The 23,305-nt window shown below is 44.4% G+C and overlaps 1 protein-coding gene across 1 annotated transcript in view; it reads left to right on the top strand.

Annotated features, from left to right (window-relative positions):
- Positions 1 to 16,175, top strand: part of TOP3A (DNA topoisomerase III alpha) — a 32,437-nt gene extending 16,262 nt beyond the window's left edge. The window contains exons 11-19 of the mRNA XM_030212938.1: positions 214 to 421; positions 678 to 863; positions 1,745 to 1,874; positions 2,399 to 2,512; positions 2,799 to 2,964; positions 4,121 to 4,264; positions 5,132 to 5,254; positions 6,386 to 7,116; positions 15,218 to 16,175. Coding sequence (XP_030068798.1) covers positions 214 to 421; positions 678 to 863; positions 1,745 to 1,874; positions 2,399 to 2,512; positions 2,799 to 2,964; positions 4,121 to 4,264; positions 5,132 to 5,254; positions 6,386 to 7,116; positions 15,218 to 15,390 — 1,975 coding nt within the window. The 3' untranslated portion in view covers positions 15,391 to 16,175. The remainder of the gene's footprint in view (positions 1 to 213; positions 422 to 677; positions 864 to 1,744; positions 1,875 to 2,398; positions 2,513 to 2,798; positions 2,965 to 4,120; positions 4,265 to 5,131; positions 5,255 to 6,385; positions 7,117 to 15,217) is intronic.
- Positions 16,176 to 23,305: the final 7,130 nt, after the last annotated feature.

A 23,305-nucleotide genomic window follows, 5' to 3' on the forward strand; every position in this document is an offset into this window, starting at 1 on the left:
TAGCTCCAGCCCCTCCCCAATTCTACAAACACTTGCTACAGTGTAGAACCAAGATCCAGATGTCACAGCATACTGAACTCCTCCAGGCTGGGAGCAGCTGAGCAAGTCTTACAATTGTTATTATGTAATGCAGTTGAAGGATGTGACAGTATCAGTAAATTGCAGGTTAAATCTAGCGCTTGCTTTCCCCTCTCTTCTCTTCTTGGTTTTAAGGTACATTAGCTATCCTCGAACAGAAACCAACATCTTTCCAAAAGACCTGAACCTCACCTCTCTGATACAGCAACAGACACAGGACCAGCACTGGGGAGCCTTCGCTCAGGGGATTCTAGACGGGGGAGGACCGACCCCTCGAAACGGGAACAAATCTGATCAGGCCCACCCCCCCATCCACCCCACAAAATATACCAATAGCCTGCAGGTGAGTTCGTTCAGTGCATTTTCCCTACAATTCTGGGATTGCTACCCTGGGAGTAGGTCCTGCTGTGGTTTAGACTAATGGGAGACATCTGGTAAAATATAACACTGGCAAGGAACCATCAGGCTGGCCCCTCCTTTTGTCCGTGCCTTGATTGGGCCATTTTTGGGGGCATTACTTGGACTTTTCATGATGTGGCTTTTTAATTTATTTGTATTGAATTGCCTTTTATTTACGATTCTTTCCTTGCTGATTTTAGGGGAATGAACAGCGAATATACGAGTTCATTGTTCGCCATTTTCTGGCCTGCTGTTCCCAAGATGCTCAGGGACTGGAAACCACAGTGGAGATCGTCATCGCAGCTGAGCATTTCGTGGCTCATGGCCTCATGATCATCGCCAGGAACTACCTGGATGTGTATCCGTACGACAAGTGGAATGCTAAGGTCACTGTGATAGTCTGGAAGGGGGAGGGAGGGGTGGATTCTTTGGGAGCTGACCAGAAACCCTACACGCTCTTTGTTTTGTTACATTTGTACCCCGCGCTTTTCCCACTCATGGCAGGCTCAATGCGGCTTACATGGGGCAATGGGAGGGTTAAGTGACTTGCCCAGAGTCACAAGGAGCTGCCTGTGCCTGGTGGGAATCGAACTCAGTTCCCCAGGACCAAAGTCCGCCACCCTAACCACTAGGCCACTCCTCCACTGTTGCTACTATTTGAGATTCTACATGGAATGTTGCTATTCCACTAGCAACATTCCATGTAGAAGTCAGCCCTTGCAGATCACCAATGTGGCCGCGCAGGCTTCTGCTTCTGTGAGTCTGCAAAGAACTCTGTCTTCTTTTTTTATGGCTCCTAATCTTTGGAATGACTTACCGCCTGCTATAAGATCTGAACTCTCATTTATTAAATTTAAATCCTTTTTAAAAACTCATTTTTTTTTCAATTAGCTTATGGGATCATCTAGATTGTAAGCTCTTTGAGCAGGGACTGTCTTTCTTCTATGTTTGTGCAGCGCTGCGTACGCTTTGTAGCGCTATAGAAATGCTAAACAGTAGTAGTAATCTTGTGATTTAAGAAGTAGTGGTCTGTTTATGGTTACAAAGTCTATACTGACAAAGCTGATCTTTTATTTTCTGCTTAAAAGTGTGAGTGATATCTGTCCTATAATTATAATGGTGTTCTTTTTCTAAATTAGATTAATGGTTTTGATTGTACACTGCTACAGTCTGTACAACAAAGACAGCAGTGTATCAGACTTTAAAATAGACATCTTTTTCCCATTTCTGTAGAGTTATTTTATGTCTTGTGGTTTGCCGCTTCCAGGTTATTCCAGTGTATGAGAGAGGCTCACAGTTTCAGCCCACAACGATTGAGATGATAGATGGGGAGACCAGCCCTCCCCAGCTTCTGACTGAAGCAGATCTCATTTCCCTCATGGAAAAGCATGGCATCGGTGAGTCTGCATCTTGCAAGGCATGGCGATCTGTTCAGCTCAGCATGTTTCGGAGATCAGGCCTTGTTGTGTAGGGATGTTTGTTTGTTTTTTGAGAAGCTGTTGATCTGTAGCCAGTACCTTGCTTTACTGTGATTTATTGTAATATGTTAGTAGGGGATATGTTCTAGACAAAACCACCCAGGCAGGATATCTGTGTGTTTTAGTAATTGAATTAAGGATGTTCTTAGCCACTGTGGAGTGAACAGCCTCAGAGCATACAGATGGGGGAAAAGAAGCAGGAATACAGGGATTATGGTATTATCCACTTAATTTCTTAGAGGCACAAGGAGGTAAAGCCACATGGTGAGCGGAGGAAATGATGCTAGCTCCAGCCATCAGATTCCTACTGCCCTCATTCCTCAATCTGATGCACTTGGTTTTCAATTTCTTGCCCTCACCCTGCCCCTTTACTCAAGCACCAGATGGATGGAGCATGCCGGCCTGTACCCCAAGCCCTGAAATGATTGTGAACTTGTTTCCAGGGACTGATGCCACACACGCTGAGCACATTGAGACCATCAAATCTCGAATGTATGTGGGACTGACTGCAGAACAGAGGTTCCTTCCAGGGGAGCTTGGCATGGGGCTAGTGGAAGGTAAGGAATGAAACAGAACTCCAGCTTTTCTCAGAGTTTTCTGTATGTACAGAGATTCTGATTCAGGGTGGCAGAAGCTATCATTTGGGAGGATTGTAATCCAAAAAGCAGAGCTTGTTCAGGGGCAGGCTATTTTTGGATCCTGATTGATGGTGCAGGGCAGAATGTCGTTTGGAAAGTGATGCTGTACCTCTATGACCTATCCTGTATATACCAATATTTTGTAACGGTTACAGGAGAATCTGTGTTGCAGTGTTTTCTACATGTAATCATGGTATTTCCTCAGGATATGACTCCATGGGTTATGAGATGTCCAAGCCTCACCTCCGAGCCGAGCTGGAAGCCAACCTGAAGTTGATCAGTGACGGCAAAAAGGACAAATTTGTTGTCCTGAGGGAGCAGATCCAGAAGTATCGGCAGGTCTTCCTGGAAGCAGTGGCCAAAGCTAATAAGTAAGTGTCTTTCAGTAGTACTTGTGGCTGCTGGGGATCAATGGCAAGTTTAACATTGCTAAGCTAGCATTTATGCCTTGGTTTTCTACCGTACAGGAGGCTGGATGGGTGCATAGATGTGAAATTAATGTAGGTAACCACACCTGCATTTTGCTGCACAAATAACTCCTCAGGAATTTTATTTTAAATGTAGAAAAAAAAAAGCATTTCCTTCTGTATTTTTGAAAAAAATTTTCCCCATCATCCTACTAGACCAGTCTAGATGTATGGGTTTATTTCACCCTGTCCGATGGACGCACGACACAGCTCCACCCTGCTAGCAGATGGAAGCAAGAGTACAGCTTTGCAGTGACATCATCATTGCCTATAAGGAGCTGTGCCCACATGGTTCGCTCTGGTATTCTCTGCCTCAGGCAGATAGTGGCACGTGCTATACTAGCGCTGTCTAATAAGGTTGAGGCTCCCTGGGACTGGTGAGGGTCTGCAGGTGGAGCTGACGGAAAGAAAACTGGCAGGTAAGAACTAATTTCTCCCGTAGCCAATTTTGAAGGTCTGTGTACGTTCCTTTTTGTCCACGAGGGTGGTAGGTGAAAACGGTCTCATGCCTCTTGCTGTTATTCTTGTTGTGCATATATTCCCCTTCTCCTGGGGTTTAGGGAAAGCTGATGGTTGCCGCTCATGTCCAGCTGTTTCTGGTGAGCTTTTCCTGGTGTCAAAAGGGGATGCAAATTTTGGAAACTAGATTCTGTAGCAGACTTAAATTTGTGGCTTTGGTAAGAATTATTGGAGTGTATCCTGTGTTCAGAGCTCCTTATAGGCAGCGATGATGTTGCAGCAAATCTGTGCTCTCTGATGCCTCCTGCTGGCAGAGTGATATAAACGCATGTGTCTGGACTGGTCTAGCAAGATTCAAGGTAGTCTAAAATTTCTCTTGATTTACGAACAGTAAAAAGGAAGGAGCAGCAGGGGCAGATCTGTTAATTACTGTATGTTGTTGGAAGATAGGTGCTGGTGACTGTCTTCTCATTAGCTGGAGAGTTATCAGACTTAACATAGTACAAGTATCTTCTTTTTGAATTTCAGATTTGCATTATAGTTAACCCAGTATTTCCTGCCAGCCAACCTGAGCATCCTTTTATTTTTTCTGTCTGTATAGGTTAGATGAGGCTTTGTCTCAGTACTTTGGGGAAGCAGCACAGATGGTGCAGCAAGAGGAGATCTACCCAGATGTTCAGCTTCCTGTGCGGAAGTGCCCACAGTGCAGCAGGGACATGGTGCTGAAGACCAAGAAGGACGACGGGTCAGCAGATGTGTGTGCATAAAGACAAGTGGTCAGCGGATGCTTGTGTATGTGAAAGGTAGTGAAAGACAGTGGATCAGCAGATCTGTGCGTTTGTGAAGGGAAGTGAATGCGTGTGAAGGACTGTGGGTCACAGATGTGTTTCTGAATGTGCAGAGGTATATGTGCGTGTCTGAAGGATAGTGAATGTTTATGCAGACATCTGTGTCTGAAAATGGACTGGACTATGGACACACTATAGCTGTAACAATCTGTAGATCATAGTTTATTTTGGACTTGAATGATAGGATACACTGAAGAAAGAAAAAGGGTAAATATGAACCTCACGGAGCGTTGGTGGAAACTGCCTGCATCAAATGCTTTAAAGTAGCATCTGCTAAAAAGCTTTAGGGACCTGCGTGATGCCCCTTTACTGTGGGGATTACAGCTGTTAGCCACAATTACCTCACTGGGAAATTTTGTACATTTCTAGTGTGAAATTGGTGCATTAGGGTGAGGGTCAATACAAATTCCCCTCCCTGGACCGAGTTTGCCTGATATTGGGGGTGCTTGGACACCCACAGAGCTGGACCTATATGCAAATCTAGGCTGGAAGTATGAACAAGGCCAAACTCTTAGATGGAATTTTTTTCAACCAGAATGGAGCTTGTTCATTATAATAGGGAGGGAAGTTCTCATCCTTTCACAGTAAGGCCATATGAGTTCAAGGACTACGGGATGTGAAAACAGCGTGTCCTGGGTGGTGGATTCAGAGTAACTACGCTTGAGCCTGATGTGAGTGGTGGTAAGGGATTGGATGGTGAATGTTACATGTCACCAATCTCTTCTGTGACATGATAATCTTTCTTATCCTCTCTATCACCTCAGATACTATCTCTCCTGCCTGGGGTATCCAAACTGTAAGACAGCTGTGTGGTTCCCCAGCTCGGTGTTGGAAATCAGTCGGGATGAGAGCGTGTGCTCTGTTTGTCAGCCGCATCCAGTGCACAGGTGAGCAGAAGACAGACTTTGATGTGATATTGATGGGTTACAAAAAAAAAAATGTTTTCTTCCTTGGATCTTGTTCACTCTTGTAATCTTCTTTAGTTCTGGAGATCACAGGGACAAGCAACACGTTTAGCCGAATGTGTATGTATGAGCATGAATTAATTTAGGAATACATTGGACCTCTTTTTCAAGATTTTAGCTTAACCAACAGTTTTGAGACAATGTGAGGCCTCATAGTGCAACCCTTCACATTTAAAGACTCCAAAAAAAAAAAAAAGCCCCTGCACAAATCCATGCATGGTGTAGGAAATGACTGGGTTAATAAGAACATTGAACTGAGTTTTCTGAGCATGTGGCTACTTGGGACACTGTGTAACAGCTGTTATAAAACGCATCCTATGTATTGAGGACAGAGAGGAGCCCAGCAGAGCGATTTGAAAGTAAGGTAGCATAGTCTATATGATAAACGTTGCCAGTGTGTCTCTTTATCAGATGAGCAGTAAAAGCAGAACAGTGTTGTTTGCTGTTGAGAATGTTACTCCTATTTTGTCAGTAAATGTGTTACCTGTTTATTTATCCTAAAGTTGTTAAAATAAAGTTTAAAACTTTCGTTCTGCAACAGTTAAACTAGAAATGTTTAGAAGGGGTCATCTTTTTTTTTTTTTTTTTTTTTTCTTCAAATATTCACACTTGGACAAGGATCACGTATGCTTTTTACCTACAGGCTTTGCAACGATTCTTAAAACAAAAGTATTCACGTATTTTTACTGTGAAACTTGTTGTAGGTGCAAAGCTTACTTAGCAGTAGGCAAAGATTTGAAAATGCCACCTCTCCTTGAGAACACATCCTCTCAGTGTGGATAAAGCACAAACTTTGAGCCACATTGAAGGAGGGCACAGTAACGTAGTAGATGATAACCCATAAAGACTGAAGTGGTCCACCTGGACTGCCCAGTGAGACAGCCAGTCCAGTCTTTCACCATTGTCCTTCCCAAACGGAAATCGGAGATGGTGGACTGGCTGGCGACTCAGCAGCTTTGTGTCAGAGGGGTTTGGGAACAGTTCTGGAATGGAAGTCCTGTGTTGTCTTGTTCATGCTGGGTCTTTATTTCTACTCTTTGCTGATCCCTACAGACTGAGGCTGAAGTTTAAGCAAGGTAGCGTTCCTCACACCATGCCTCTGGAGTTTGTCGGCTGCATTGGAGGATGTGATGAGATGCTGAGAGAGATCCTGGACCTGAAATACTTACATGGACCAAGCAGGGGACAGCAGCCCAGAGGGCACCTACAGATCAACCAGTCCAGCAACCGGATGACCAGTATTGAAAACAACCAGAACAGACCATTGGCAGTGAGGCAGGAAGGGCCTAACAGATCCACGACCATCAGTCAGATTCCCAAGCTTGTACATTCAGTTCTGGTAAATGATGAGAACAACGTGGTCGTATGTAACTGTGGTCAGGATGCAGTGCTGCTCACTGTCCGTAAAGAAGGACCCAACCAGGGCCGGCAGTTTTACAAGTGTGACGGAGGCAGCTGCAGCTTCTTTCTGTGGGCAGATCAGCAGCCGGGCAGCAGAGACTGTGCCTTGAACAGAACTTTCCCAGCAGGGTCTCCTTTCCCAAACAATAGGCCCCCTGCATCGTTCAGAGGTGGTGGCCCAAGCACTGGCAGGGAGTCCAGGCAAATGGGAAGTAATGGTGATTGTATGGGGAGCGTTGCTGTGTGCATGTGTAACCAGCCTGCCGTCACCCGAACTGTTCAGAAGGACGGTCCCAACAAGGGCCGACAGTTCCACACGTGCTCCAAGCCCAGGGACCAACAGTGTGGCTTCTTCCAGTGGGCAGACGAGAATATGCCACCAGGTAAGGCAGAGCTTGTGCTTTAAGGAAAGCAGACACTAACTTTTCACAATCATTTTAACGTCTCACCAAGGTTCAATGAATTCTGTGCAGGTTGTAATACTTATCTGGGACCAAGTATGAAATTTTATAAAGCCACAAATCTGTGGTCCTGTCTGGAAGGAGTCTTTGTTTTCTTTATTATACGAACTTGTCAAGTTAGAGCAGATAGTATAGAAAGAAAGGCAAGATAGCAAAGTAAAGGAGATAAATTTGAACTCAGAAAATGTAGGTATCTGTTCATTTTAAGCTTCCCTACCAAGCTCCAGGGCTTATTTTGAGGGGGTACTTGGGGGTACTGAGTACTGGCACCTTTTCTATTGTCTGCTAAAATTGACTCATGGACCCCAAGTTTTAATGAAAGAGCTCAGGCTCTACACACCAATTCTGCCTTGTCATAGATTCTGAGACTGGTTGCAGGGGGCCTGGCTATTGTGGGGTGGGTCCCTCAGTGATCAACCCACCCCTGAAGGGTGGCTTGGCATTGAGTACCAGCACCTTTTCCATTGTCTGCTAAAATTGACTCATGGACCCCAAGTTTTAATGAAAGAGTTCAGGCTCTACACACCAATTCTGCCTTGTCATAGATTCTGAGACTGGTTGCAGGGGGCCTGGCTATTGTGGGGTGGGTCCCTCAGTGATCAACCCACCCCTAAAGGGTGGCTTGGCATTGAGTACCAGCACCTTTTCCATTGTCTGCTAAAATTGACTCATGGACCCCAAGTTTTAATGAAAGAGTTCAGGCTCTACACACCAATTCTGCCTTGTCATAGATTCTGTGACTGGTTGCAGGGGGCCTGGCTATTGTGGGGTGGGTCCCTCAGTGATCAACCCACCCCTGAAGGGTGGCTTGGCATTGAGTACCAGCACCTTTTCCATTGACTCATGGACCCCAAGTTTTAATGAAAGAGCTCAGGCTCTACACACCAATTCTGCCTTGTCATAGATTCTGTGACTGGTTGCAGGGGGGGTCTGGCTATTGTGGGGTGGCCCAGCAATTGAGTACGGGCACCTTTTTTGCTAGTAAAAATGCACTGCCAAGCTCTATCCTGTAACTTCACTACAGTGATTAATATTGCTTTCGGGTGCAGTTCTGGGGAATACAGGATAAGGACCACAGGGCATTGAGGCATCATTTTAAAACCATGATCATTTCACAACTTTTTTTTTTTTTTTTTTTAGCCTGTTGTGCCATCTTAACAAATGCAAGTTCACATAGCATATAGCTTTAAGTTCTTATTTGTTAATCAGGCTTGATATATTGTTTTTTTTTTTTATTTTATTTATTTTAATTTTGCTCATACCTTTTTCAGTAGCTCAAGGTGAGTTACAATCAGGTACGCTGGGTATTTTTCCAGGGTGTCAGAGCTGTGTACATTTAGCATTAGTTACTGAATTTCAGTGTGTGCAAAGAAAAAAAAAAAAGCCTTACCGCTTTCAGCATATAAGCTGTGGGGAAAATATTCAACCACAGTTATACATAATTAACTTGTGGAACCTGGGTGAAGGCAGTATTTCAATCATTTAGCTCGAAAGTGGCCTCTTGTGTAATACTGACCGGTGTTGTTGGCATGGTGTGAACTTTTACTGTAGATGTGCACCTGGGCGGAGCTTGGGCAGTGCCAGCAAATAATGCATTGACTTTCCAGAGTAGGAGAAACGGTAAAACTAGAGGACATGAGCTGAGGTTGTGGGGTGGTAGACTTAGGAGTAATGTCAGGAAATTATTTTTCACTGAGAGGGTGGTCGATGCCTGGAATGCCCTCTCGAGGGAGGTGGTAGAAACAAAAAATATTGACGGAATTCAAAAAGACATGGGACGCAGAGGACCTGTATTTAGAACATCCTATATAATAATTTGCACCTCTGTCTGGATTCGTAACACACTTCCCATTGGTCCATCCTGGCGATGACGTCGGAGGGCAAACCAATGGGAAGGGAAGCCAGCACCAGCCAGCGGAGGTGAGTACAGAATCGCCCCCCTCCGACCCCCCCCCTCCCCTTCCAGTTGCAGCCCCCTCTCTCCCCTCCGAGTTCAACGCCCTCCGAGTGCAAGCACGACCTGTCCTCCGGCAGCCCCTCACCTTCCTAAGTGCCGGCTGTAATTTAAAAAATCTTACCTCTGGGTCCAGCTTCACAGTATTGAAGCCGAGCGGCGCTTCAGACTTCCTTCCCATGTGTCTCAGCTGTGCCTCTGGTCCCGCCCTTCCGGAAACAGGAAATGAGGGCGGGACCAGAGGCACAGCTGAGACACATGCAAAGGCAGTTTGAAGCGCCGCTCACCTTCACTCTGGACGCCGGACCCCGAGGTAAGAATTTTTAAATTACAGCTGGCACACAGGAAGGCGAGGGGCTGCCGGAAGGCAGATCATGCTTGCACTTGGAGGGCAGAGATAGAAGGGAGGGAGGCGCGGGGGTGTGGAACTCGAACGAGAGGGGGGGCGTGGAACTTTGGAGGGGTGGGTCCTGGAACTCGAAGGGGAGGGGGGAGGGTGCCTGGAACTCTGAGGAGAGGGAGGGAGGCAGGTAGGGGGGGCATGGAACTTGGAGGGGAGAGGGCCCTGGAACCTTGCTGGCGCCCGTTTCATTTCTGTTGGAAACTGGCCTCTTTTTAGTATAAAAATCAATAAATAAAACCTTAAATGGCTGCAGGTATGTGCATGTGTGGATGACGCTTGGACAGCAACTCTGGCTGTGACGAACTAAGGCTGGTGCTGGGCAGAATTTGTAGGTCTGGGATCTGTATATGGCAATGCAGTTTAGGATGGGCTGGAAAGGGCTTCAACGGCATCTTCGGTAGCCAGAACCTAGGACAATGCTGGGCAGAATTTTACAGTCTGGGTCCCGCAAATGTCAAGATGGATTCGGATAGGCTGGAGCGGGCTTTGACGGCAACATTAATAGTTGTAACATAAGGATAGAGCCGGGCAGACTTCTACAGTCCCAGAAATTCCAAAGAAAGACCATGATGAAATCAACATTCATTGTTAATTTAATCATGAATTGATAGCGAATGTGACTGTTGGACAGACTGGATGGGACTGTTCAGGTCTTTATTTGCTGTCACTTACTATGTTACTATGATTATAAAACGCTATAACCCATGCGCGTATTTGCACCGGCACTAATGCGTTCTTCACTTTGAACATAGAACGAGCAGCAGTAACTAGATAGATGGATAAGTTATCCAGTTAGTTAGGCTGCAATTTTCAATGCTCATGCTTGAACACAGAGCTCTGTTGAATATTTTCATAAATTAAAACTAACAAATTATCCATTTAAAGTTATGCATCGGATGTCCCACATAAGAACATAAGAGTAGCCATACTGAGTCAGATCAACCCAGTATCCTATTTCCAACGGTGGCCAAGCCAGGTCACAAGTACGTGACAACATTCCATGCTACAAATCCTGGGTCAAGCAGCAGAGCTGCATAACATAATTTTATTTATTTGAGTACAAAATAAATTCAGATTAAGAATAACATTTAAATCGTATTGTTCTAGATAAAATCTGATGACCGTTACTCTTAACTGATTTATCTATATAGTTCTATTTGCACTGACGTCACTGAAGCCAGGTTCGTAAGTTCGAAGCTCTGAAGCCACACAAAATCACAGTCTGTGGGCCCCGCCCTCGCGTCAAACGTTATGACATTGAGGGCAGAGCACATTCTCAGCTCCAACGTTGTACTGCACTGTACCTCTGCTCCGCCCTCGCGTCAAAACGCGATGATGTCGAGGGCGGAGCACACGTTACTCTATCGGTTCCTACTGCAGGGGCATTCACATGACGCAGAAATCTTCTATGTCGGCAGGTCAGTGGGGTGGGGGGGGCCTTCGGAGAGTGGGGAGCGCCGGCAGCGATGACATCGGTGGGGGTGGAAGGGGGTGCACTGGCAACACACACATCGGGGGGAACGGAACGGTCACGGACGCTGGGGGGCGTGCCAAAAGGGCCAGTGTCGCAGCACATTCGCACGGAGGCTGCAGGGGGGGCCGGCGACACACAGAGACACAAAGGGACGGAGGGGAGCCTTGCTAGCGCCCGTTTCATTGCGATTTGAAACGGGCCTTCGTTACTAGTGTTTTAATAAGTAAGAGAGATTGTGAGTAGAAAGTCTTTTAAGGATTTCCAAAGCTGAAATTAATGTTTTTCTGAGCCCAGTTCTTTAGGCAAAGAATTCCACCGAAAAGGAGTAGATTTGTTATGACTTTACCTTTTCACAACTCGGCCCTCTTTACTCTGTATCCGACTAGGGTTTTTATTTTTGGGGGGGGGGTGGGGGGAGGAGGGGGTTCTCAACTTTTTATTTATAATTCAAATGACTTGACCCTTATCTCTCCCTTTGACCTTCAGCTCAGAGAGAAGGGTGTAAGAATTTAGAGGCCTTCTTCACAGTGGCAGATGTTATATATCCTGCAAGCTGGGGTCACACTGATTTTTAGGGGTATTTCTGACGTTTGTGTCCATCTACAGTTTTCCACCGATTATAATATGATGAGCTTTCAAAATCGTCCTCTTACAGTGGCCAGGTTCACGCGGTGAAACTTCCTGTGCAAAATGCAAAAATATGATAGTGAAGTGTAAAAAGTCTGCAGTGTGTACCAGAAGGAGCAAGCAAGGTTTTCAAGGTCTTTGTTTCTTTAAGAGCAACAAAAACAAACCGATCGATAGGCTTACGCTTTGGAAATATCTCACCTTAAAAAGGAGCAGATTCTTTATATCAGAAGCAGATGCCTTCTGGTTAGTCAAGGCCTCACTGTGTGTAAAGCTGAATTTTATATAGTGAGCCTACGAAAGTGACTCCGCATGATCCTGAGACATATTCTGTCACATGCCTAGTGCTAAGCAGGCAACAAATTTCCCAGTATTACATTGGTAAAACTGAGGTGAACTTTGTTGGGTTTTTTTTTTTTTTGTGATGTACTATTGGGTTGCTTGAGCAACACTTCCTCTCAGGAACAGAGTGCAGGCTTCCTGCTGGTAACGGGTACATGTAAGAGCTGCACGTTCAACTTCCCTCCTAGTTACCACAACCTTTCTTTTTCCTTCCCTTCTTTCTTTCTGTGTATATACACTGCATCCCCTGTCTTTTGGAGAATGGTCGTTCCCTGTCACAGTGCACTCCCATACACCAGCACAGAGAAGGGTCCAAAGTACAGAACAAGTCCAAGATACAACAGCAAGAGCCTTCAGAAATGAGACACTGTTCCTTTAATTGTAAAAGTCAGGTTTCAAAGATAGACCCAACACGGGCCGTGTTTCGGCGCACAGCACCTACATCAGGGGTCAAATTATTCTGACATACAATGAAAACAGTGCACAGCAGCCAAACTTCTTTCTTATAAAGTAAGAAAGACATCATTGTTGAAATCCTAACTCCGCTCCCAGTCGTTGCATTCTGACTGTGCTGGTACAGCAGGTCCTAACCATGTTCACCAGCAGAGCTGTTGGAAGTGGTAGGGAAAGACTCCTGCTATTCTGAACCAGGGGGTTCTGGGAGGGAGGATGGCTGGCTGGTGAATCCATCTGGTTGATAGAGAAAGAAGGAGAGTTTTTACAAAAACCAACAGCACTTGCAAGGGTTGGGGAACACAGTAAGGAGGAGGTATGGATGGTAGGAAAGATGTGACCATGAGGTCCTTTTACAAAGTCACTAGCATTTTTTTTTAGTACATAAGTATTGCCATACTGGGAAAGACCAAAGGTCCATCGAGCCCAGCATCCTGTTTCCAACAGTGGCCAATCCAGGTCACAAATATCTGGCAAGATCCCAAAAAAATGCAAAACATTTTATACTGCTTATCCTAGAAATAGTGAATTTTCCCTAAGTCCATTTAATAATGGTCTATGGACTTTTCCTTTAGGAAGCTGTACAAACCTGTTTTTTTTTTTTTTTAACTCCGCTAAACTAACTGCCTTTACCACATTCTCTGGCAACGAATTCCAGAGTTTAAACACACGTTGAGTGAAGAAAAGGTTTCTCCGATTCATTTTAAATTTACTACTTTGTAGCTTCATCGCATGCCCCCTAGTCCTAGTATTTTTGGAAAGCGTGAACAGACGCTTCACATCCACCCATTCAACTCCACTCATTATTTTATAGACCTCTGTCATATCTCCCCTCTGCCGCCTTTTCTCCAAGCTGAAGAGCCCTAGCCACTTTAGCCTTTCCTCATAGGGAAGTCGTCCCATCCCCTTTATCACTTTCGTCGCCCTTCTCTGCACCTTTTCTAATTCCACTATATCTTTTTTGAGATGCGGCAACCAGAATGCGCTGAATGCTAGTTGCTCGTATATTCCTATGGGTGTCTCTAGTGTTTAGCGCATACTAAAAACACTAGCCTGCCTTTGTAAAAGATCCCCTATGTGAACAATTGGAGGGGGTAATATAGGAGTGAACTGGAGGCCAAGGTTATTTGCACTTGTGGCTGCAGGGGTAAGGTGAGAGGAGGGGGAATGTGGAAGAAGGGTAAATTGAGGAGAAAGAGGGAAAGAATAAGTAAGATGAGGTAAATATGTTGCCTGAAAGAAAAGACAAAAACTCCAGACATAGCTGCAGAAAAAGGTTAGAAAATGTTTTCTTTCGGCCTTTTCTGATTTACATTTGGTTCAGAATTTGGATCCAGTCAGTTTTGTGCAGGGCTGTGTATATCTAACTCATAGCACTTTAGAAATGGTAAGTAGCAGTAATGGTTATATTCTTCACAAATCTTTCCTTGCATTCAGCTGGAAAATGAGTGGAGGAGTGGCCTAGTGGTTAGGGTGGTGGACTCTGGTCCTGGGGAACTGAGGAACTGAGTTCGATTCCCACTTCAGGCACAGGCAGCTCCTTGTGACTCTGGGCAAGTCACTTAACCCTCCATTGCCCCATGTAAGCCGCATTGAGCCTGCCATGAGTGGGAAAGCGCAGGGTACAAATGTAACAAAAATAAAATAGATACTATTGGAGATTCTACATGGAATGTTGCTACTATTGAGATTCTACGTGGAATGTTGCTATTCCACTAGCAACATTCCATGTAGAAGGCTGCGCAGGCTTCTGTTTCTGTGAGTCTGACGTCCTGCACGTACATGCAGGACGTCAGACTCACAGAAGCAGAAGCCTGCGCGGCCACATTGGTGATCTGCAAGGGCCGACTTCTACATGGAATGTTGCTAGTGGAATAGCAACATTCCATGTAGAATCTGAAATAGTAGCAACAGTGGAGGAGTGGCCTAGTGGTTAGGGTGGTGGACTTTGGTCCTGAGGAACTGAGTTCGATTCCCACTTCAGGCACAGGCAGCTCCTTGTAACTCTGGGCAAGTCACTTAACCCTCCATTGCCCCATGTAAGCCGCATTGAGCCTGCCATGAGTGGGAAAGCGCAGGGTACAAATGTAACAAAAATAAAATAGATACTATTGGAGATTCTACATGGAATGTTGCTACTGTTGGAGATTCTACATGGAATGTTCCAATCCACTAGCAACATTCCATGTAGAAGGCTGCGCGGCCACATTGGTGATCTGCAAGGGCAGGATTATACGCTAGTGGAGAAGTGGCCTAGTGGTTAGAATGGTGGACTTTGGTCCTGAGGAACTGAGTTCGATTCCCACTTCAGGCACAGGCAGCTCCTTGTGACTCTGGGCAAGTCACTTAACCCTCTATTGCCCCATGTAAGCCGCATTGAGCCTGCCATGAGTGGGAAAAGCGCGGGGTACAAATGTAACAAAAAAAAAAAAATTGTTGAGTAGATGCAATTGGTAGTTTTAGTCCATTTTGGGCTCTGTGTCTATGTTTTGAATTTCCTTTGGACTTTTTCTGTGGGAAAGGTGGATGAGAACCGATCTGCAAATTGGTGGTGAGGAGCTGGAATTAGTACAGCAGCCCCTCGCTCTTCTAGTATCTCGGAAATCCCAACCTTTACGAGGTTGGAGAGGCTGACTTTGGTTCAGTTGGTACTGAGCCTTTAGCTCAGTCAAGAAAATAATTCTTGCTGTGTTAATGCTGTTTTTAATTGGCACTAGATGGGTTGATGAGTTAGATAATTCTGTAAATGTTCCTGACTTTCTTCCCACAGGCCTGCCAGGACCAGTCTCTTCCTTGTTTGATCAGCCGCGTGGATCAGGAACAAAAAACAAAAGATCAAACTCCAGTTCCTCTGACAAAGCTCCAACTGCCAAGAAGCAACGGACATGTGGGATCTGTCACCAACCAGGTCACACCAGGGTGACGTGCCCCCAAAATCGATGAGCAAAGTTAGAGGTGTCCTCTGCTGGAAAGATGGGGGGAAAGAGAAGCCGCCACTGCTGTGTGCCTTGGATGGTTCACTGGCCTTTCTGGCAAAGCAGTGGGCCCTGCTGCTACTGGTTAAAGAATAAAGGGAAGGGGTCTGACACTGTGCTGGAACACAGATCAGTCACTGCTCTCCTCCCTCCCAATCTATGTGTTGGTGCCGAGACATGTGGAAGGATGAGCTAGGTAGGATGCACCAGTAGACTTGTGATTACATTTTATTATCATAATTCTGAGCTGGGTTATTTCCTACCCAAATTGCCCTAGTGGTACCGGTATTACAATGCAGCACGTAGGTAATGTGCAGGAGAAAAAAATAATAGACTCTGTCCGATTTTTAGCTGCTTTTCTATTTTAAATTTTTACAGTAGCATGTACATTGAAAATAAGTTTTTTTAAAAGTAAATTGTTGTATAGCCCTATGGTCTGGAGTGTGTATATACATTAGGATATGCTCTAACCCCTCTATGACATCCATCGTCTGACTCTGAAGGATCATTTCTAAACTCAAATTAAGGGTAGGTATCCAACTTTCTATCAACTTGTTGCTGAAAAGAAATGTGTTTTAAGGTGTGTAGGTGCAGTGAAATGATTTGAGTCCTTATCAGTCTAATCCACATCATTTAGTAGCCACAATTTGGAGAAAAAGGAAATCGGATTTACAAGTTTAAAACTATTTTATGAAGATGTTCACTAGAAGATGCAGGTAACCCAAAAATTGTCCCCAAATCATCCTGAACAGGAGACTGAAACCTTCTGCTCAGTGTGCTGCTGCGGCTAGGAAAGCGAATAGAATGTTGGGTGTTATTAAGAAGGGTATGGAGTCCAGGTGTGCGGATGTTATAATGCCGTTGTATCGCTCCATGGTGCGACCGCACCTGGAGTATTGTGTTCAGTACTGGTCTCCGTATCTCAAAAAAGATATAGTAGAATTGGAAAAGGTACAGCGAAGGGCGACGAAAATGATAGTGGGGATGGGACGACTTTCCTATGAAGAGAGGCTGAGAAGGCTAGGGCTTTTCAGCTTGGAGAAGAGACGGCTGAGGGGAGATATGATAGAAGTGTATAAAATAATGAGTGGAATGGATCGGGTGGATGTGAAGCGACTGTTCACGCTATCCAAAAATACTAGGACTAGAGGGCATGAGTTGAAGCTACAGTGTGGTAAATTTAAAACGAATCGGAGAAAATTTTTCTTCACCCAACGTGTAATTAGACTCTGGAATTCATTGCCGGAGAACGTGGTACGGGCGGTTAGCTTGACGGAGTTTAAAAAGGGGTTAGATAGATTCCTAAAGGACAAGTCCATAGACCGCTATTAAATGGACTGGAAAAATTCCTCATTTTTAGGTATAACTTGTCTGGAATGTTTTTACGTTTGGGGAGCGTGCCAGGTGCCCTTGACCTGGATTGGCCACTGTCGGTGACAGGATGCTGGGCTAGATGGACCTTTGGTCTTTCCCAGTATGGCACTACTTATGTACTTATGTACTTATGGTACGTCTGTTTAGATGGCTTTAGCTACAGGAGAGCACAGTACACTTCCCCTTTTGCCCAATGCAGATCACAACTTCAGTACTTGACACTGTCCGTGATTACTGGGTCGTAGTAGATGCTCTGGGCTAAAGCTCTTGACTCAGGACTCCTGGTGAAGTATTTCAGAGCAAAAGCTGGCCATGTCCACTTTTTGCATTTCTAAGCAGGATTGTATCTTTGCTTTTAGAAAAATCACAAGATATTTTAAACACTCACCTTATGATAAAATTCCAGTAAAAAGAACAAGCAATGCCTCAATCTACACTCACCTCAGTGCATAAACAGCCAATCACTTGTTGGCACAATTGGTTATTTATTTATTTTGTACATTTATGCCCCATGTTTTTCCCACAATTTTGCAGGCTCAAAGTGGCTTACAATGCACTGAATGGCTATTGCTAGATCAGAGATGATATGGTTACAATCAAATTAGATAGAATAGTGGAAACAGGGAAAGTAGTTAACAGGGAAAGGGTAAATGAGTCTAAAATGGTTATATGGACATGGCCCGCTTTTGCTTTGAAGGCCTCTGTTAGGAATATATATACCAGGGTGGAAAATGCCCAGGTAGCTGTAAATGAATGCTCATGGGAATAGCAGAAAACGGAGTCAAAGCAACATTTCTGCAATCATGACTACGTAGACATGGAGTAGAACATCTTAGAATTTCAATAAAATTAATTCTTGTACAGTGTCTATAGGTTTCCCAGGGTTTCAAGAAAATGTATTTTTTTGTTGGTGATTCTCAATTTTGATTATTATTATTTTCATTACATCCTAAGGATCGGTCCAGACTTTATGGGTTATGCCCATCTACCAGCAGGTGCAGAGTACTGTAGATCTCTGCCTTAAAGGCTACTGTGCCAGTATTCTCTAGCTCCAGCAGGCAGATAGAGGCTTATCCTGTACAGCTCTGTGAGTTGCTCCTGGCCTACTAAATTGGGCCAGTTGAGCTAGAGTTTGAGAAGCTCTACTGCTAAGCAATTTTGGGTGCAAACATGGTGGTTCCAGGTCCCTCCCCTGCCTCCTTAACTTAAAAAAAAAATTGCAGCTCTTGCCTTACCAGCAGAGTTGTTATAGTAACTAATAACGATCCACTTAAGTAAAAGTTTTGTTATTTTTTACTTGTACACACTAGCATTTATTACTTTTACTGAAGTAATAATTTCACCAGTTTTTACTCAGTTATATAGGATGGTGGCAGTTAACAGTAAAAGCAGAAGTAAGGTGTAAATGATGATGCCACAATAAACCAAATGAAACCACAGACCCGGGACCAGGTTTTTGCTATTGTAAATCGCATCACAGATGGTGGCTCATCTTACATTTTGCTGTTCAGTGAATTTAGCCTATGAGACCAGTGGAGTTACCTGTTGAATTTATTACTTGGCTCTATCCAAACAGATGAGTTGGGTCACTTTAAAGTGGAGATGAAACTGAAACTTTTAGTAATTCTTGAACACACATATGTCTTAACAGACTGCTGGTCATACTATGGAAAATTTTACATTGGGATTGATACAGGCATTAGACCAGGGGTGTAGCCAGACTTTGGCAGGAGGGGGGGCCAGAGCTTGAGGTGAGGGGGCACATTTTAGCCCCCCCTGCCACTGACCCCCCCCCCCCCCCCCCCCACCACCTACCTTTGCACGTGCAGGACGTCAGACTCACAGAAACAGAATGAAGCCTTGCGCCGGAAGAAGAGGACCTCAGCTGGCGGGGGTTGGGGGCTCCCGCCAGCAAAGGTAGCAAGCGCCGGGGGAGGGGGGGACGAGAGGGTCGTCGGCAGGGTCCAGGGCCAAATCTATGGGGGCCCAGGCCCCATGTAGCTACGCCACTGCATTAGGAAGCCTTCCCACACATTTGACTTTCTTGCATCAGTTGCCAGCAGATGACAATTATTAGAACGATGATTCCAAGTTTGTGAAAGCCTCTGTAGTTGAATAGCATGACGATGAAGATGCAAGTGATGAATTAAGATAGTACTACTTCTAATGCAGATGATGATAGTATTCTTTGCTAGACAGAGGTCAAGTGTTTCAGAGATTCCCTTGTCTACAGACCCAGTCAGAAGACATCAGTGATATTGCAACCTGGCCTAATTTTATCGAACTGAACGATCCACTTTCTGCTAGTGCAGTTGTTGGAAACCGTTTCAGCAGTGCTGGATTGACTCACAAGCATACGGCCATGAGTGACAGTCATTTTCAAAAATGTAGTTTTACAAAAAGCAAAGTGGATTGAATTGTAGGGCAATAACGTGTTAGGATAAAAATATTTATTATAATTGTGATACTTTTCACTTAAAAAGTATTATATTAGGCAGTAACTTTTTTTTTTACTTTCACTTAAGTAAACTTTTTAATGTTTTTCACTGTACTTTTACTTAAGTTTTAAAATATACATTTATTTTTACTTTTAAGTACTTTTAATAACACTGCTTACCAACACCTTTATTCGGGGGGGGACATTGTTTTTGACACAGCATTTGCTTGAAGTCTGGACTTGTGATACTTTCATTTTCAGTGGGGAATAGCACGTGAGTACCTGCGGTTTTTCATCGATGGCCGTTGAGTCAGCAAAATGCTGTTCATGATGTGGGAACTGCTGAACTGTGTCAGGAAAATGCACTATGTGTTTGCAAGGAGCAGGATTTTACCACAGTGGAAGCCTTGCCAAGCCCAAGTGCACTGTGTGAAGGGCAGCAGGAGGAGGAAATTTTGGCAGGCTCTGCTCCAGTGGATCGGCAGCCATGTTAGACAACGCAGCGCCTCTGCTACTCACACAGATGAAATTCCTGTGACTCCACCAGTCTGTTCCTAGCACATTTAAGCTCCTATTGATCTCTCACAAAGTTTAGCAATGAACAAGGAGCTGAGGGCAGCCCATGTTCACCTAAGCTTGTATAATAACCCCTCTTCTCTATAATTCCCTACTGTGTTTGTAACACTGACTATAACATTACTTCTGCATTTGTTTCATCACCGGAGGTAGATACCGCCTCACGGTATTATGTAAGCCACATTGAGCCTGCAAATAGGTGGGAAAATGTGGGGTACAAGTGTAATAAATAAATTATTACATCACGCCTACTTCAGTGGTCTCAGCCCGTTAGTGGCATGGTTCTTCCCTAGAGGAGCTCGCTTCTATGATGAGAAGAATAGATCATGAGGTAACTAGATAAGCAAGCTGTAGCTTTTGGCCATGATTCTGACACTGACCTATCAGTGGCCTTTGATCATTTCTTATCTGGAGCTTTTATGGAGTGAGATGTGGCTCTTACTGAAGGGGATGAACCTACAGCAGCCAGACTTTCACAGGGAGGACCTTACTGTGCTTATCACTAGACTCTAGCATTTTAAATATTTCCTTTCCTTCAGCTCAAGACAACTTCCTCTAATGCTATTATGTCAGCACAATGTGCCAAATTCAAGTCTAAGGGTTACATAGACTAGGTCTGTGCTCTGTTGCTGAAATAGGTAGGTTTAAACTGCCTAGAGTAGATGCCCCTAATCATGGCAGTCACTAAGAGAACTACTATTCCTTAGCGTCCCTCTGGACCGGTCCAGGAACTGACTCGTGGGTTGTGTACTCCTTCCAGCAGGTGGAGACAACTCCTTTCCTTAGTGGCCTACACTTTGCATTTTGAAGAAGATCAATCCACAGTTCCTGAAGTGTGCAAGGTGGATTTGCTAGTTAAAGGAATTAGACATCCTGGGAAAACTTTTCCTATGCATCAGGACATTAGGGATATCATCCAGGCTCAGTGGGATTTCTCGGATTCTCCCTTTAGGCTAGCAAGGTCCATGGTGCGACTTTATCCAGTCCCTGATGTTGATAAATCTCTTCTGAAAGTGACTGTGGAGGATGCAGTAGTATCTGCGGTCACTAAGCGCAATACAGTTCCAGTAGACGGTGGTACGGCTCTTCGGGATATTCAGGATCGTAGGGTAGAGGTCACCTTGTCAAAGAAATTAATCTGTCTGACAAGATCTGCCTGTAATGAAAAGCATTTTGGTGATTGTCCTCTATATAAGCAAGCCTGATGTTTGCAGGCATAAAATCCATCTTGATCTAGTTATTCCCATATCGCAGTTCACAAACCTCTCTGGCCCAGCAGACAGATAAAATTTTATTTTCATAAATGGGGTTAACCTGCTAAGAATACTAGTACCAGGCTGGTGCCTGTATTTGATTGATGTACATGCCTATAGGAGCAGCAGGCCTACATTAATATTTTTTGCTTGTTTCAGGGGATTGCACAGAAACTTGTTTGGTATGTTTGCCTACATAAGCTGAGCAACAGAATGAAAGCGCTGTAGTCCTCCCTGCTATGAAACAGCTGCAAAAGTAAATCACCAGGAGACAAACAAATCTGCTTCTTTACAACTTGAGCAATCTTGCCTTTTCATTTTGTATGTAGCTCAGGCCTTCTGCAAGATAGAGGCACCATTTAGATATCTCAGGAGCATGCATCAAGAGAAAGTGAAGTTGCGGGATGGAGACCCGCAGTAACGGGGACAAACTTTGTCCCTGTGTCATTTTCTACTTTGAAGCCTGTTAATGAACTGGGCTGTTATTTATGTTTGAGTGATGCAATGATATTTTGATTTTTTTTTTGGAAGAAACAATGCTGGCCACAACTAGCAAAACTTGCATGGGGGATCCTGTACATCCTGCTACCAGCACATCTTCTAAGAAGACATCTTCTATTGCCAGAAGGACCAAAGAAGACAGGAGAGCTAGACTGAATCCTGAGACTGTTGATGACTTAATCACAGATTTAAAAAAAATCATAACAGCACTTCACTGGTATATTTCTCCCCTCTAGGGCACACAGAACGGGTTGTATTTTCTACCCCTGAACTTATTAACAGGGTAGAGGGTGGTGGGAAGGAGGGTTATTATAGCAGCTCGCTGTTATTTTTTCTATTTGCAATTTATACACAATAGTTGCACAGCATATTGTTCCTTTTTATACTTTTAATAAGAAGATTTAAATATAAAATCATAATTGTTCGAGGCTTCTACAGATGAGGACAGAACCTAAGGGGACGGGACAAACTTTGTCCCCCGTGTCATTCTCTATGCTTACCCTTAACACAGGTTTTCTGTGGACAGCAGAATAATGCAAACACACTTGGTTGTTGCCCTTAGTCAGCTGCTTTTCTAGAACCACCCTCTCTAGCCTGCATGCTTTTTTTTTTTTTTCTTTCTGATAGCATGAGCTGCCTGGTTGACATTAGTGTTTCTCCGATATTAGCCAATAGCAACAATGCATCACAAAAAGAGAGAAGTTCTCTCTCTATATAAAAGGCACCACCAACGTTCTATGAAGCCTCCAGCCGGAAGTATGAAGGGGGAGAGATATCCGGTTTCCCCACGAGTGTCTGCCCCGCCCTCGCTCTCTCTGTAACACAAACAGTGAAGGAAAACACAGCAAAGCATGAAATCAAATCGCTCTCTCTCTGTAACAGTGAAGGACTCAGAGGGGGGGAGGGGAGAGAGGGCAGGGACACACACTCCCACATGCGCACAGAAGAAAACCTTGCTAGCCCCCGTTTCATTTGCATCAGAAACGGGGCTTTTTTTTACTAGTGTATAGATAAAACGATGCTGGTAGGCGTGCACAACCCATCAGTCCAATCCTGGTCCGGACGGACGCTAAGGAACTCCTGTTACAGTTCGGAGCAAAAGCGGGTCAAGCACTAGTGTGCTTAAGTGCTTGTTGAGTGACCCTGCCTCTACCTGATATAAGCTCTTTAGCTACAGAATTTTCTTCTACCAGCCATGCCTGTTAGGAAACTGGAATATTCCTTAGTGTCTGTCTCTGTTCTTGCAGCATATAAAAAAAAAAAAAAAAAAAAGAAACACTAACAGTAGTAAGGGTAGTTCATACTATTGGACTAAATCAGGTTATCAGCATAGCCACAGTGAATATGCTGAAGAGATTCTATACACTGGAGCCAGTGTGTGTAAATTTGTCTAATGAATATTCATTGTGGATATTTTGAAAACCAGACTGGCTGGATCTGCTCCAAGGACTGGGTTGAGAACCCCTAGACTAAAGGAAATGAGCAAGCGACAGAAGGAGCTCTAGCCAAGTAGCTGCAAAAGAGAAAAACCAAGTGTGGTGGCATTTTCCTGCCTGTTCACAGAGAATTACTGCTCTTCTCAGGCACAGCCTGTTCTTGTAGGCTTTAGAATCCAAACTAAAATCTTAAGCGTGTTTCTAGTCTCTTAGCCAATGGAAGTTGGAAACTAGATCAGCATGTCATCTGTCTGGTTCTAAAACAACTGAAAATTTAACAGAATAGGATAAATGTAGCCTAAGTGC

This window comes from Microcaecilia unicolor, chromosome 8 (assembly GCF_901765095.1).
Source record: "Microcaecilia unicolor chromosome 8, aMicUni1.1, whole genome shotgun sequence".
In the NCBI taxonomy this organism is placed as follows: domain Eukaryota; kingdom Metazoa; phylum Chordata; class Amphibia; order Gymnophiona; family Siphonopidae; genus Microcaecilia; species Microcaecilia unicolor.